At 40.4% G+C, this 16,978-nt stretch overlaps 1 protein-coding gene across 2 annotated transcripts; it reads left to right on the top strand.

Moving 5' to 3' along the window:
* Positions 1–1,610: 1,610 nt before the first annotated feature.
* xpc (xeroderma pigmentosum, complementation group C) lies at positions 1,611–16,892 on the top strand. 2 transcript variants are annotated; one of them, XM_071475237.1, is made up of 14 exons: positions 1,611–1,998; positions 3,498–3,818; positions 3,957–4,053; positions 4,907–4,991; positions 5,072–5,229; positions 5,379–5,499; positions 5,611–5,700; positions 7,262–8,116; positions 8,353–8,513; positions 9,485–9,566; positions 10,596–10,727; positions 11,021–11,190; positions 12,068–12,161; positions 13,367–16,890. In XM_071475237.1, exons 1-14 carry the CDS (start codon positions 1,887–1,889, stop codon positions 13,691–13,693), a joined length of 2,805 nt encoding a protein of 934 aa, XP_071331338.1. In that variant the 5' UTR covers positions 1,611–1,886; the 3' UTR covers positions 13,694–16,890. The 2 variants fall into 2 exon arrangements, with proteins under 2 accessions (XP_071331338.1, XP_071331339.1); XM_071475238.1 differs by having other exon boundaries at positions 1,958–2,088; positions 13,367–16,892.
* Positions 16,893–16,978: the final 86 nt, after the last annotated feature.

Raw genomic sequence — 16,978 nt, 5'->3', positions numbered from 1 at the left:
TGTTGGACTGTATCAGCTGACGGACAGCTCTCTGAAGTGAAACACACACATCTGCCGCAGGACCTCAACATGATCAATACAGATCACAACTGAGCAGAATGAAAATGAAATTGAACTGAAATGAACCAAATTGCTTCTGAGTGAAGAGGCAGAGCTTGTTTCAGGGGACTCACACAGATGCATCGCAAAACAGCAAGATAAAGAATTCATCCAGTCATGGTCCTGTACTTACTTAATTCTTTATTCAGGGTCTCGGTGGGGTGAAGAGAGCATCCCAGCATGCACTGGGTGAAAGGCAGTGAATCTAGACTCTGAAGTCCTCCTGACATATAGTTGTGAAAAAAAACCTGTGCAAATGGGATGTGGATCAAAGAGAAGATCTTTTTGTTTGTGAGGTGACTGAGACAGTTACAAAAAAATAACATTCATAAGACCTTCATAGCAGAGTGTAGTCCCATCAGCGCATATCCTCGTCACAGTATCACACTTTGCATGGAAAACAATTAAAACAGCATTTGAAACAGAGCAGCCTTTTTTTTAAAAACCCTTAAAAGAAGAAACATCCCACTTCTGTCATGGTGTGAAATGACCTACTACACATTCATTACATAAGTTAAATAGAACAGGAAGAGGTAGAGACTTAAATCTGTAACATCTGCTCCTTCACGTAGCTCTTCTGCTTCTGACTGCGTATTTTAAGACCTGGCTACTAAAAATCTGTTCTTATTAGAATCACCTGTTAGCCAGGTGATTTTGTCAGATTGTTGGCCAGAGCTGGCTGAAGGTTTTCTCTGTGCATATCCACAGAGTTCATTCATCATCCTGAAGTAAAATCTTTACCTGAATTCATAAATTACACTCTTCTCTTTTCTCATTTTTGCCTGATTATTTCTTTGTTTTCAACATGTTATTCAAGGTACAACAACTCACATCAGAGGAACACATCAATAATGAAGTCACCATTGCTTGAGTGAACCTGTCATGGGACTGCGACTCAAGTTTGCATTGCAACTTACATACCACCTTTTGCATTCACACCATAGGCTTTCATACAATCCACAGTGTGGAAAATGAGCATGAAACTTGCTTGAGTCATCGATCACATTGACAAGCGATGGTGGTAATAAATGGCAAGCATTAGTATATGACATGCTCTTGAAATGGATGGCAGGAATCGAAAATATATTTGATTAGTAGTAAATGAAATTAAACGTACAAACTCTATAATAGTTTTTGCATTAACATCGATCTAGAAGCTGGAGTTTTTCTACTGTGTGTGCCTCTGGCTTAAATGTGCAAGTACAGAGGAGCTTTGTAGCCAGAGGACTGTGTATCCAGCCAGCATGAGTCCTTTGAAACCCCATGAATGTCGTTATTAATGTGTCACTGAAAAACCCGACCAAGCTGACATTATGACATTTTAATATTGGGGGCAGGAGCAGGAATGGAGACACAGGCCCCTCTTCAACACTGCACCTGTAGATTAGCTTCAAATATAGCACAGCACCGCCCCTCAGTGGATAAACGGCGGTATTACATCGGTTTATAAAACCACACATATCTGTTCTTCAGTTCTTATGGCAGCAGAGACATGAACAAACAGTAATGTTGGCAAATGTAGAGAATTTAAGGGGTTTATGAAGAAGGTGAGCGCCATGCCAGCGGCGAAGAAGAAGAGGGAGCGGATATGACGTCATGGTCCGGCCTCCAAAACAGCCGGAGCGCAATTTTCTTGTGTTATGAAAGAGAGAAATGTTGGATAACTGCGCTTTCCCTGCGCTTACACAACAGCATGCGTGGAGCCGGGGGGCGTCCGCTCGTCCGGGTTTGCTAAAAGACATTTGAAGAAAGTGTCGTTGGATGAGAAAAGGCGGACAGCGGACAGCATGGCGAAGCGGAGGGAGCGTCCGGACACAGAGGCCGATAGCAAGAAGCCGAAGCAGCTGCTGAAGGCGAAGAGCAGCGCGACCCAAGCGAGAGCGAAGAAGAAAGACGCAGGTACGAAAAGTTAGCCTCATGATTTACCAACAAATCTGACGGCTTGAAATCTCTGAGTCCTGCAGAAGATGTGGCGAGTGTGCGTGAAAAGTGAGTGGGTAAAAACCAACTTAGCTAGCTAACACATGTTTATCTGTGAAGGAAAAACTCAAGTTGTTAAAATAAAGTTGGTCAGTCTGCTTGTTCTGTGTCGATTTACCTCCTCCTGAACATATCATAATATTGTTTGTATATAGTCGTAGGGTTATGCATAGTAACTGATTGTCAGTGCTGACTTCATTCAGTGATACAGGTATAAATATAATAAATTGAAATATTATTCAAATAACATATAATGCGATCAGTTGATGTTTAATACAGTTACTTCTGCACGACCTCAGTTACTCAGAACCTTTGGTTTCAATTGCTTTGGACATAAATCGCATAAATATATCATCGTGATGTGATTCCACTGAAAATCAAAAGCCAGTATTGAATTACAGCCCAGTCCTAGTTGTGAGAAATGACTCAGTTTATTTAGAGTTTATTTCACCTCATCTTATCATGAACTCAGTGTGATGTGTTCATCTTTGTAGCTGCTGTCAATATAACAGGGTCTTCAGTGGTTGAAAATACACAGATTGTCAGAGCTGTTTGATTTGTGTTTATGCATCTGGCTGTTTTTATTATTCTTGCCTCCAAAAAGACACCATTGGAGCAGCCAGTGTGCAGGTGCATGGAGGTATGAAAGTCATGGTTACTGGAGTGGATCTGCTGGCCCAGATGCACATCTGTGCTCCACTTCTTCAAAATGTGAAACGTGTTTTTGTGAAAAACAAATGTTTCTGCAAGTTTGATTCTTTTTTTAAAATGCATTTTTAATACATCTGTGTCCCACAAGCCTGCTCTCACCTCGCTGTTTTGTCTCAATTCAAGTGTTTCTGTGTCTGTCTGTTGTCTCAGTTAGAACAGCAGCATTATTGATACCAGGCTGAATTTGCTATAAACAAACAAGATTATTGTTGAGATGATCGGTAGCCCGTGTTTCATGCCTTTTTATTCCTCACCTGTTTCATGACAAATGAAACAGTGACTGTAATTAACATAAATCAATCTGCTTTCTGTTGGAGGAGGAACTCAACCACCACCAGCACCTCTGTACAATTTCATCACTTGTGATTAGTGCCCAATCTTCTTTGCCTTTTAATCTTGTAGAAACAATCTTTTCCTGTGGCCTCTTCCCAAAAACTGTGAAGCCACTTATTGTTTTTTTGTTTTCATTTTAGACATTATATAATATATAATACCCTGTGGCTCATGGAAGCTTATGCAGTGGTTGATTAGGTCAAAATAGTCTTTCTCGGTTGTCTTCTTTGTTAAGGTTTAGTGATTCATGTTTTGTATTAATGCAGTTGAGATTCATTGATGGTAAATGGCAGCAGCAGCAGCTGTAAATTCCAAGGACGTTTAACAGTATAAGGCTCAATCAGAAAGCCATTTTTTTCTGTCTGTCCATCCAGGTAATGGCATCACAGAGAAAGAAGAGACGCTTGAGAGGAAGGTCAAACCCAGGTCACGTGTATCTTCCAAGCTAGCAGCATGTAACAGCTCTCCCTCCAAATCCACCACGACTGCCGCTGCTGTCAAAACCAGTAAATACTTCCAGTCACCAGTGAAGCAGCGGGAGGTCGACAGTGAAGATGACTTTGACATGGTGACTTCACCACCACCTGTGGTTAAAGCGAGAGCCAAGAAACCAGAGCAAGAAGAAAAGGAGGAGGAGGAGGAGGAGGAGGAGGATGACAGTGAGGAAGACGAGGATGATTGGGAGGAAGTGGAAGGTAAAGATGAGTAAAAAAAATAAATCTGTTATTCTGTTGTATTACATTTTCACTGTTTTGTAATTTTATATGTAAAGGTGAGAAACATTTTGTGTGTGTGTGTGTGTGCGTGTGTGTGTGTGTGTGTGTGTTGATCAGAGCTAGCTGAGCCTCTTGGTCCAGTTGAGCCAACAGAACCTGCCCTCCCCTCCCAGCCTGTGGAGATCGAGATCGAGACTCCAGAAGTCAGAAAAAAGTAAGTGACCATGTGTTAGAACATGTACACACTCACAGTATATACCTTTTGTTTTATTATGTAAAATTACAAAATTATTTTTCCAATTAAAATATATTGCACAATTGAAAACTTACATATAAAGGCAATATAAATACAATTATATAATCCAAGTAACATTTAAAGTAATTGTAATAAATGGCAATATGAAATTAAATTAATCTGTTGTCACTGTTTAGAGAAATTAATTAGTATGATAGGCACTTGAATAATACAAAGAAATATGTACATATAGTAAAGATAAGCAACTTGAACTACCTAAAACCTAAAATGATTTTAAGAAATTTGTGTTGAAGTCTGTTTTAGTTTCACTGGCCACATTTGAGGGGTAGTTTTCTATTTATGATCAATTTTGTTTCAGTAAAACTCATCTAATTGAATCGGGCTGAAACATGCAGATACTGTGTCTTCACACTGGGTTTTAAGGAAATGTTTTTTAAATCCTCAAGTTTCATACAAACACGTGACTGTCAAAGATCAAGGTAAAATGTGTCACAACATTGTTGTTAGCATCATAAGTGTTGTGGTTCCACAGAGACGCCTGGGCCTATAAATTATATTCTCCAGATGTAAGGGAACATACTTGTTTGGTTTAAGCCCCAACAAAAATCACATCATCATCACTTTAAAAAATTTTCATTAGATAAAAAAAAAACAATCTTTCCAACTGAAATCGTGACTCGTGACAATCACAATATCTGCCCGAATTATTGCAAGAGCAGCCCTATTGTATGTCCTGCGTGTTTATTTGGATATATTTGCAGATGTTTATGTCTCTGTTTAACTTGAATAATCATTATTTCTGATTGGCCAGGAAGAAGAGGCAGGCGGAGTTTGAGACATATCTGAGGCGGATGATGAACAAATACAAGAAGGACCTGCTGATAGACACACACAAGGTGAAAACACACACCTTGCGTCTGAGTTGTATTCACTGCAGCAGGATGTCGGCTCTTACAAACCTCTGGTTGTGTCTCAGGTCCACCTCATGTGCCTGATAGCCAGTGGGATGTTTCGCAACCGTCTGTGTAGTGAGCCAGACCTGCTGGCCATCACTCTGTCGCTGCTGCCCGCCCACTTTGGCATGGTCGCTAAGGAACGCATGGACCAAAACTACCTCTCTGGGCTGCTCAAATGGTGGGCGGAGCCTTCAGACACTTTTTATGTCACAATGTGTAAAACTGTGTGTGAAATATCTCTTGGGAGAAAATGAAAGTAACCTTGGACTTGACCGGTGATACAACTCAGATATTAGCTTGGTGTAATTGCCACCTTCTTCTTTCCAGGTTTAGAGCCACATTCACCCTCAACCCCAGTCTTCCCTGTGAGGAGCGTCCAGACCCCCGGGCTCTCCTGGAGAGGCGGCTGGCCAGCCTCTCAGCCAGGAACCACCAGGAGATGACTCATGTTGGTAGTTTTGACAAAACTAGTCCATTTAATGAAGCCTTTGAGTGCATATACAAAGGTAGAAGAACCAGAATAACCCTTATTTCCCTGTGTGTTTTGTGTTTCCCGCAGCTGCTCCTGCTGGTCCTGAGGTCTCTGCAGCTCTTCTGCCGATTGGTTCTTTCTCTACAGCCGGTTTCTTTCAAACCCCCATCAGCCAAGGTACCAACAATCTGTTACTGAGCGCTTTAGGCCAGGAACACCCGGAAAGATGAAAGCTGCAGAACATCTTGGTTTTCATTTTTTCGGCCATGATAATGGTTAGAGTGGACACACACTGCCTGCGTCTCATGCCTTGCGGTTGCGTCTAGAGGTTTGGCGCCTCTATCTGTCACACATGACACGTGCAGCTCCCAGCAAAAATAGACAGAGAATAGACCTGTTGATCATCATATTAATATCATACCAGCAATATTATACAAAACTGACACCATCCACTATAGTTTTCTATGTGTAGGCTGACATGAAAAAATATAAATATATTTTTACCAACCATTTTAGCAGCTGTGTATGGAGACAGTGACATTTAGTGACATTTCCTCTCAAAAATAAAAATTAATTTATAATGAAAAGAATTCCAACATTCGAGTAGCCTGCAAACTCTATGTAGACAGGTAGAGCTGCAGTAGCAGAGATGCAGCAGACACACAGCCGGTGTGAACACACATGTTCTTCTTCAGCAGATCAGCGACGGCGGCCACGAGGCACAGGCAGCGCAGGCAGTGTGGTCCCAGCGTTAGAGGACTCTGATGTTGCTTTGGCAACACAATGTTGACATCTGTAGACGTCTGACTCACACAGCATAATGAGTCAGCAAAACCAGAGCAAAGAGTTGTGCTTATTTTTAGACTTTTATTTTCATTATTGATTAATCTGGTGTTTATTTTCCCAAGTAATCGATCACTTGTTTGGTCTATGAAATGTCACAAAATTGTAAAAAAAAATTTAAAAAAATGCCAAGCTCAACTTTGCAGGATCCATGGTGATGACTTTTTCCTTAGCACAGTTAAAGGTATTCAGTTTATTATTATACCATACAGTATATGACAAAGAGGAGCACAAAATCCTGCCATTTAAGAAGCTGGAACCAAAGACAGTGAAGGATTTTTTTCACAGTTTTTGCTTGAATAATGACTGTGTGACAGTTAATGAACTATCAGACCTATTAATATCAGGTTACTCATGCCCTTGTAACTGAGAAAACGTATAGCTCAGTTAATTAGTCAGTCTACTTTTGACCGGGTCTGGTGAATTTGTAGGCAGGAACATTGTTTGTTCATTAGAGGATCTGTAAAGTTCATTTTTTTCATGTTAACCTTAAAAAGATTGTTATTACGAGTGCCTCTATTCTGATGATTAATCCACAGAATTAATTGACATTTTTTAAAAATAAGCTCTTCCACAATTTTTCCCCAATGTATCACCTGGAAACTGCAGAAGGACCCAGTGGGGCAGACATGCCCCTGATAAGGAATCACAGGTCTATACTATATGTCTTTAACATTTTTGCATGGTTTCATTGCTTAGTCATCAAAGTAGCAAAGCTCCTCAGTGGAGAGACAGAAACATCCTCTCTCATATTCTACTAAATGTACACATACTGTTGCTTTTGCATATGTTCATTCTACTATTGTGATTCCACAATACAACACAATTATAAAACAACCTGTGTTTGATTTTAAGGGTCTTCTACAAATATTGTGAATATCTGTCATTTCTCCAGGGCAAAGGGGCAAGAACATCTACTGGTGCCCCAGGAAAGAGCCACACAAACCAAGAGACCTCCAAGACCAGCTCTCCTGAGCCGAAGGTCTCTCCTGGCACCAAGAGACCAGCCGGACCCAAGGGAGACCGGGGAGGAAAGAAAGCAAAGAGGAAAGAAATAAAGGAAGAGGAGGAAGAGGAGAAGGCTGTAACATCAGGAGGACAGAGACCAAAGAACTCAAAACGGCGCAGTATCGCCTCAAAGGTCAGCTACAAGGAGGAGAGCAACAGCGAACAGGAAGAGGGGCTGAGCGAGGAGGAAGAATTTCAGGCGACCAGTGAGGAAGACAGTGAAGATTCAGAGAGTGAGGCTAAATCCACAAAGGCGAAGAAGGGGAAAGGGAAGAGCAAAGCCAAAGTGATGAACAACAAGAACACTGCAGCTCCAAAGAGAAGGAGTGGTGGAGGGAAAAAACAGGTAAAAGACGAGGGGGAGAAAGAGGGGGAGGAAGATGATGAAGAGGGAGAAGGAACGACAAATAACAGAACAAAGCAAAGGAGCGGGAAGAAGAAGGAGGGGCCTGGAGCGGACGAGTGGTTGGAGGTGTATCTGGAAAAAACGTCCTCCTGGGTTTGCGTGGATGTTGAGCACGGTGTCGGGATGCCTCACCTCTGCTCCCAGAATGCAACGGCGCCGGTGACATATGTGGTGTCACTGGACGGGGACGGGTTTGTGAAAGACATGGGGAGGAAGTACGACCCCACCTGGATGACATCATCCAGGAAGAGGCGGGTGGATGACGACTGGTGGGAGGAAACGCTCGAGCCGTTCCTGGGACCTGAGGATGAGAGGGACATGAAGGAGGAAAAGGAGGTGAGACACACAGAGCTACTTTACACACACATTTATTGATCATTTATTAGTACTCAACATCGTTCATGGTTCTCTGAGATTCTCTGAGATATATATATATATATATATATATATATATATATATATATATATATATATATATATATGTATCTGACATGCTCAGAAAATGTTTTACTCGATCAGGTTCGATGCTCAGATGTCAACCCTCTTCTCTTCTCTTTGTTTTCCTCACCTAGCTCCAGAATAAGCTTCTGAACAAACCCCTGCCCATCTCCGTGGGAGAGTACAAGAACCACCCACTGTACGCCTTAAAGAGACACCTGCTGAAATATGAAGCCATCTACCCTCCGACAGCCACTGTACTGGGATACTGCAGAGGAGAGCCAGTGTACTCCAGGTCTGTGCTACAGTGCAGAAGGCAGCTGTTGTTAAATTAAATCATGTCTGAGGATGAACTGTCTCAACATTTAGAACCTGTGTGAGCCTGGTTTCTTTTTACGATGACAACTGGTTTTAAATCCTGTTCCTTCTAGTGGAGACAGTTGCTGTGTCCCAGTTCAGGAGCTGGATCCTTCTTAGTCCACATTCCTTGAACAAAAACAAATGAGTTGAGAGGGTCTGTCCCCGTTTCGAAGGCTCTTTCGAATGTGTGAGAAATGCAGCCATATTTGGTCTTTGGAGGGCACAACCACTTTATCCTCTGTAGCCTGCGAGAACCCCATAAGCCAAATTTCATATATTTTATTAACTTGGGGGGGAAGAAATAAAACTGGATGTTGTGAATCTCAGGGTGTTATAGATGCATCTGTGGTATATGGATGTATTTACCATTAATCTGGTAGATTTTTGCCAGTTGTCCATCATGTATTGAAGTAAAACATCACCACTTGTAGTTTAAATAAGGGCATTATGGAAGTTGCACCAGTTTGCCGCTGGTATTCACACTTTGTTGGTGATTTAATGGCAACGTCTTCATCATGAACTTAACTTATTTTACTTTGTGAGTTAAGCTCTGTTAGTTTTGGTCTCTGGGAGGTTGGACCCTCTTGTTGTGCAGGTTCAGTCTGGACTTGTGGTCCTCTGAAGGAGACGCCCTCATCAGCCAGATGCGTTGGATGATCAACTCATCAGGGCTCTGCTAATGTAGATCAGTGTTGGATGAATTGTGGGTGTGAGCGTCAGTGTCCACCTGGTGGTGCTGTGTGATTATTTAAACTGTAATGTGCATGAAGCTGTAGTGAACTGCTGGTTGTGAAATACATCTACCATGTGTTGTTTAACCATTAAAATCTTGATTCAAATGAGAATGTCAGTATAATAAACATATGTTTTCTCGGTTCTTTATCTTGTTTATGTCTTTCTCTCTAGGGATTGTGTCCACACCCTCCACTCCAGAGACACGTGGCTGAAAGAAGCACGGACTGTCAGACTTGGAGAAGAGCCCTTTAAAGTGAGAGAGAAGAGTTTTCTCAAATGTGTTCCTCTTCCATCCATCAAATCTCTTCTCTCAATTTGTTTCTCTCTTATTTCTGTTCCTGTTTGGCTTGGTCTCATGCCGGCCGTAAGCCAAATCTGTTCAGCTGTCTTCGTTTGCATGACTCGTGACTGGTGTAAACAAAAAAGAGGAACGACTTAAGAAACAGTTACTGACAAAATGAAAACACAGTCACAGTCTTCTGATTGAATTGTAAATACTCAACTCTCCATTGATGTCTTTATAACCACCAAACAAACAGGATTAACAAAGTTAACCATCACTCTTCCATCATAGATTCTTCTTTAAGTGGATGAATTCTATTTTATTGAGCAGTGAAAATGAACCATGTGATTATTCAGTTTAACAGGAAACCTACATTGTTCTCCTGCAAAAACAAGCCACTGACGAGCAGCTTTTCCCTCTGAGGGTCAACTACTGCTGTATTTTCTCTCACACAGGGATCAGACAGGGTTCAGGCCACTCAGGAGAAATTGCACTCCAGTCCCTTTAGTTTTAGACTGAGTTTAGCACATTTAAGAAAGTTAAATGTGTGGTTTTGCAGAGCTAAGTTCTTGTCAATGACCTGAAGAATGATTAATGTGATAGTGTCTTGTCAGTTTTTAACATCATTTCCAGCTGAACTCATATGATCAATTTTTAATTAAAGCTGTGACGTTTTGCTGAGTGCAGATGTATGGAATCCGTTAGTGAGCAATTATGCTATTACATCTCAGTTTGTGTTAATTGGATCAATGAACTGATGGAAGTGATAAGGTGGCTGGCAGCAGGAACTTTGACTGGGTGAGCTGACGTCTTAATGTTTCAGCCAGTGAGCGCTGCACAAACGTGGCAGAAAATCTTCTCACTCTTTACATTTTTGTTCACACCGACGGAGACATGATATTTGCTTTTAGTCTCAGTAGAGATTTAAGTGTTTGGTTGTATGAATTCAGTTGAGGAGATAATGATAGAATATGAGTAATCACACTCTGTCTCTGTCAGATGGTGAAAGGCTTCTCTAATCGTTCCCGTAAAGCCAGGATGATGTCAGAGCAGAAGGATGAAAAGGACCTGCCTCTGTTTGGAGAATGGCAGACTGAAGAGTACCAACCGCCTTTAGCTGTGGACGGGAAGGTAACTGTCTCTGTGGGCTAGAATGAAAACTGTGAGGAATAAGAGTCACTGTTGTAGCAAATATTGTCAAGATACAGCAAAAAGACATCGCTTATTTTTTCATCTACAAGACCAAATTCAAAGGTTTTCTATTTCTAAATGCAGAATATCACATTTATTTTATTTGTCCTCGACACATGATCTAAACAAATAATCAAATATCAGAACTGTTGTTGATCGTTTGTCTGTCCATTAATTCATTAACTTAGCTCCTTAGCAGAGTCCAGTATTGTTGACCTGTCTGTTCCTTTCAGGTTCCCCGTAACGACTACGGTAACGTGTACCTGTTCAAGCCCTGTATGTTACCTGTGGGCTGTGTTCACCTCAGGCTGCCCAACCTGCACCGCGTGGCCAGGAAGCTGGACCTCGACGCCGCCCCTGCGGTCACAGGCTTTGACTTCCATGGAGGATACTCGCATGCTGTGTAAGACCACACTGACAAACCTCCCTGTGGGACGAGACCAGTTAAAGGCACTGAAGTGGGGGAATGTCCCCCAGACAGACAGACAGACACCTGCTGCGATTGTATCTCATTTCTTGTGTAATGCAATATCTCTGTAAGGCCTTGAGGGAATTTCTTCAAATTTGCAAAAATGTCCACCTGGACTCAGGGATGAATGGATAAGGTTTTGGTAGCTGAAGGTCAAAGGTCAAGCTCACGGTGACTTCACAAAACATGATTTTGGCCTTGTGAACACAATATTCTGAGAATTCCTCAAGGGAATCCCTACAAACCCTCGCTTGGTCACTACACACAGCAGTTATGACTAAATTTCACACGGTTGGTTCATAATGTAATATTGTAATCTGAAACTAGTCTGAGTGGCGGAGACATATAACTGCAAGGCAGTAATTCTAGTATATTATGGTTTTTATAGTTTCTTTCTGAGTTTTCTAACTACTGTAAGAACACATAATCTCTTAAAACATGGATCGTGACCTTTGTCAAAAATGTTTGTTATGTGAAAGGAAATATCATCTTACATTGTTTTTTTTCTACTTAGTCTCAGGTTCTTATCTCAGTATCTGCCTCTCAACCCCATATCTGTTGGCTTTTGATCTATATTTTTTTACAGGTTCAGCTGTATTGTTCTCAGTGAGCAACTTTTCATTTCATTAGTTTGTATTGATTCATTGTTTCATTTTGTGAACATTGTAAACATTTGCATCGTGTGATCTGAATATTTGAAATAACTTGTAAAAAGAGTCTGCACTTTGTAAAATCTGCTCAAGAATCGTTTCCTCTGCTACTGAAGAAAGAAGGAAAAACATGCAGTTAACATTTCTTTTGTGTGTTTCAGGACTGATGGTTACATTGTGTGTGAGGAGCACGAGGAGGTTCTCAGAGCCGCCTGGGTGGAAGAACAAGAGCTTCAGAAACAGAAGGAGAAAGAGGTGTGTGTGTGTGTGTGTCTGTGTGTGTGTGTGCGTGCATGTGTTTCCTTTCGTGGGATTTATTTTGAGCTCATTTGAGAATATAGATTAGAAGCTGAGCCCTTTCTGTAAACATGTAAGACAAGGTGGGAACTTACCATATTCATCAAACTGCCAAAATTAAAATGTTGGACTTTAAAAGATGGAAGTAAAAATCCTTCACCTTTATTTCTGCTCACAAACATAAGAATAAAAACTATTCATCAAACTTATTTTAACTTTAAAAGTCTCTTAAATGTAAGAGAGCTACAGCGGTCTCAGAAGTTTTGTTGTATTTTTATCTCACCTTTTTAAAAAAAATGTTTGGGTATTTTATCTGTTCTCTGTACTTTTTCTGGCCTGATTCTACTTCATTTTATTGGTCTGAATAGTTTTATCTTGATTTTCTTATGTGACTTATTTAGTTACTTTGTTTTTAAAAGTGCTTTATAATTTTTTGGCATTTATCAGGGGAGCAAACAACAAGAATCTGGCATTGATTCTGTTTGCAGTCACTGTTGAATTATCTTTATTGTCTCTACTTGTCAATGTGGCTCTAAATTCTCTGTATTATATGCTCTCTCTGAATGAATTATGTTTCCATTGAAGCCAGTTTTCTATTTTTATTTTTATTATTATTATTATTATTATTATTTAATTATGTAATTATTTAATTATTTATTTATTTATTTATCTCTAAAGTTACATACATTATACCTTATGCATATATTAGATTGTTGTTAATTTCCCATGTTAATTATTTCTGGAGATTTAAAGATTTCACACACACAGAATGAATTTTAAAAATAAATAAAAAATTATATGCAGTATGTTCTTGCAGAATAACATACCACTGAATAGACTCAGGAATCTGGTATGTTATGTATGTTTTTATGTACAATATAGCAGCTGTAGGATCAGTCTATATTTCTGATTGGGTATTCTTTCTCTGAGCATATGTGTGATTGATTAAAACTTACTTTTCCACAAGGAAAAGGTCACTTAATAAATGTGTCTCATGCTCATCTTAAAACTGTTCTACTCTTAAATTGGTAGTTTAGAGATTAAGTGTTAAGTGTTTGATAATTATGGGCCCAGATTACATTTTAGTTAAAGCAAAACCACTTATTTGAAACCTTTTAAGCACCAAAAGGCCACCTAATCTTTTCTTTTCTTCCACTCTTCAGAAAAGAGAAAAGAGGGCGATCTCCAACTGGACGCTGCTGGTGAAAGGACTCCTGATCAGAGAAAGGCTCAAACAGCGTTACGGCAAGAAGAACCAGGGGAGCCTCGCTCCCGGAGACGACATCGCTGGGCTTTCATCTGACGAGGAGGCGGATGAGGGTGAAAGCTCTAGAGCTAAGACTGCATCTGAAACTCTGGCAATGTCCTGGCCCCAAAACAGACAAGCAGAGGAGGAAGGAGGGAACGCCAGCGGACTGAAGAAGAAGTTGACAACAAAACGAGAGAAGAGAGGACAAGGGAAACATTTGTTCCCCTTTGAAAAAGTGTAAAGTCAAGAGATCAAACACTACATTCTTATCAAGTTTTCATAAATCAAGGTTGATTACACTCTGCTGTCAAAAAATAACTTGATTTTCTGGTCCTGAGATTAACTTGTGCCTGTAAAGCTGGATAAAAAGTTTCTCAGGCGCCACATATTTGAAATATTCAGTCTGGTCAACCCTGGATCCGTTGGCTTTAACACTAAGAGGAGGAGCAGATGACAGAGGAAGACGGAGATCAGTTTCTGCCAGTGGTGCATGTATATCCATTAAGCCTCCTCCACTGTGATTGTACACACTCCCATTAGCTCACATGCTGTACTGTTAGCTTCCTGTACGAGAGCTTAAGAGAGATACGCAGAACGTGCCAGTTCGCCTGTGTCGGAAACAATGGATGGTCAATGTCAAATCTGGCAAGTTGGCACATGTACTCTTGAACAATGTTGTCAGGTTGTCATGGCGAGAACAAACTCAACATAGAGTGAGAACAGGGAAGTGCCCTTGTAGCTCCGTGTGTGTGTGTGTTTAACATTCCATAAAACACACACTGCTGGTTATTTTACCCAGAAAGCTGTGACACTCTCAGCTGTCTTGTAAGTATTCAGTGGGTGTGCTCCAAAACCTGTGCAGTGCTGGTTCGAGTCCGGTGGGCGTAGTTTCCATTTTAGCTCAGCACAAAAAACGGCGTGCAGCTTCTGTCGGCTTGATAATAAACAGGCTAATACACAAATTTCCCACGTATTCAAAATGACGCCAACGCACAAAAGCCATCAACTGTCTCATTTTATCATAGTCCACGTAAACAGGTTCCCCCAGCAGCACGCCGGAGCACAGCCGTTGTTACTGGCTTGACTTTTCACCGTGATTTAGGCTCAACCACTTTGTACTTTTGAGTTGATGTAGCAGATTCTGGGTCGAACGGTGTTGTTATCTGACAGAGAAGCTCATGTGGACCATGTCTTCCTTTTTTATTAGGGTAAAAGAAGCTAAGCTAAGAAGTTGTCTTAGCTCACACGCTCTCTGTTTTGATTTCTCACAAATACTGGACCTCCCATTTTTCTCTCCTACCTTGTTGGGCTGCGATATCCCCGGAGGTTCACTTGTTTCTGCTCTATTCTCATCTCATCTCTTTCACGCTTCAGTCACCGTTTCACACCTATACATGCTTGTAAACAGCAGCTGATGGCTGCATTTAAAGTAGGAAGCAGTTTTTGTATGAAAAGTATTTTTGTAAGAAATGTTTAAATACAAGTAAAAGGCAAAACACCCAAAATGAATGTTTTTGTCTTTTTAATTTAAATTGACTCTCTGTGTTTGGATTCTAAAAGCAGGAAATATATCTGAACATTATCAAGGTTAGTATAAAAACAAAGTGTATTTGGCTGTGATCATGACACATCTTCCAATTTTCCAAATCATCAATAGTCACACAGCTTCAATAACTAAACAAAATCCTTCACCAGCAATCATTTTATTTTTGTTTCACATTCCTTCCTCACTTGACCATGAGGAGATTTGACTGATCTGAGGGACATCCACACAGAGCTGACGCAGGAGTTTAGTGCTCTTTGCAGGATTCAGGGACACACACAGTGGTAATAGTCAAGACCAGCCAAACCAAGTCTTGTGACTAGGCTCAAAAAACTTGTCAAGAAAGTTGTGCAAGGATTCCTGACAGTGAAAATTCACAATCAATGACCTGAGTATAGTTTTTCTTCTCTAACTACTGACTGGGCTTTGTGAATGATATTTTGTGTGCATAAACAGCAGCATCAGCTACATTAGATGGTGCATCTGACTCCTCAGAAAGTTGAGACCAATTACCAATGCATTAACCCCAGGGACTCGATCCACTGCTTCTCTCAGGCGCCGCTGAGAGGCACAGCAGAGAGTCATGCATTGTTTATAAAGCCATCAGTCCTATACCTTCAGACCTAAAGCACTTGGAGCTCTTGATTTAGTTGTGGAACCACAACACCTGCAGTTACAGTCCAGTCTGTGCCACCTAGAGGCAAGGGAAGGGACCAATGAGTGATTTAGATCTGCATATTTATGATTTGATAATGTGTTAGACTAGATTGGCCATCTACAGGCACCTCATCAACTGACGTCACAGTGTTGTACACACCAACATGGTTGCAATAATGCTTCACTTTATTTATTTGATTAATTTGCTAACAGGTGGTAAGTGTAAAATATAACGTGTAAAACCTCAAAACAACTGGCCTTAAAAACTGCAGCTGTAACACTCATAACTGCCTTAAAACTGTAACAGCTTCCACTGACTGTGCCTGTCGGAGGCAAATTTGACACGTCTACAGCTGCAAGTTTAAACCTCAGAACCATTGACGCGCATATTAAAGCTGCTGTGGTCAAACTTCATATGAGTTAATAATGTGACACTGTATAATGGTGCTATCAGTTGCAAACCATGTTCATATACATGATCAAAATTTGGAATGATTGTCTCGCAATATGATCTGAATGTAAACTGTGATTTCTTTTGATTAAGGATGGAAATGTCTGTATTGATATGCTCCCTCAAGACTTTAAAAATATAAAGAATATATAGTGTTAAGACTTTAACTGTTTTAGTTTATGTTTAGCTCATTAATTTTTAAGTTGTGTTTTAATGAATTACTTTCATTATTTTCTGTGAATAGATACCACACAGAAAACCTGGGCAAGAAGGGCAGAAGTATTATTCTATCGTAAAAGAACTGAAAGGAATTAATAAATACACCTGACAATTATTTTTTTTTAATAATTGTTTGCTTGTTCAATATACAAACTAAAATAGTGAAGAAATCCCATCTTTATTCCCTGAAGCCCAAGTTAGCATATTTATATTGCTTCTTTTCTCTTACTAACAGTCAAATCCCCCCAAAAAGTGGCATTTATTATCATTGAAAACTTGGAAACTAGAAAATATTCACGTTTGAGAGGCTGGTGCCAGTGGATTTTTGGCAGTTTTGCTTAAAAATGACTGAAACTAGTAAGTGATTATTAAAATTCTATTTACTAGTCATTCCTGCACTAGTTGACTGGGTGGTTTCTGGGTGGCTGTAAGGATATAATGAAACTGCTATGTATGTTTTTGCCCTGGGGGTACATTTGGCCATGATGGGGAAGAGCAGTTTGCAAACATTTTTTCCCTCTGGGTTCTGTCAGATGTATGTGCATGTCAAGCACACTGGGATATAAGAACTGTCATTAAAAACCCTGCAACTAACTCCAGATTAAAAAAAAGAAATGCATATCCCTGCTATAATGCAGATGTGTGTAAAAAGTACA

The sequence above is a fragment of the Trachinotus anak genome, unplaced genomic scaffold (genome assembly GCF_046630095.1).
Source record: "Trachinotus anak isolate AG129_WGS33_773 ecotype Australia unplaced genomic scaffold, CSIRO_AGI_Tana_v1 ptg000004l, whole genome shotgun sequence".
Lineage (NCBI taxonomy): Eukaryota > Metazoa > Chordata > Actinopteri > Carangiformes > Carangidae > Trachinotus > Trachinotus anak.
This window is presented reverse-complemented; position numbering and strand designations above follow the sequence as displayed.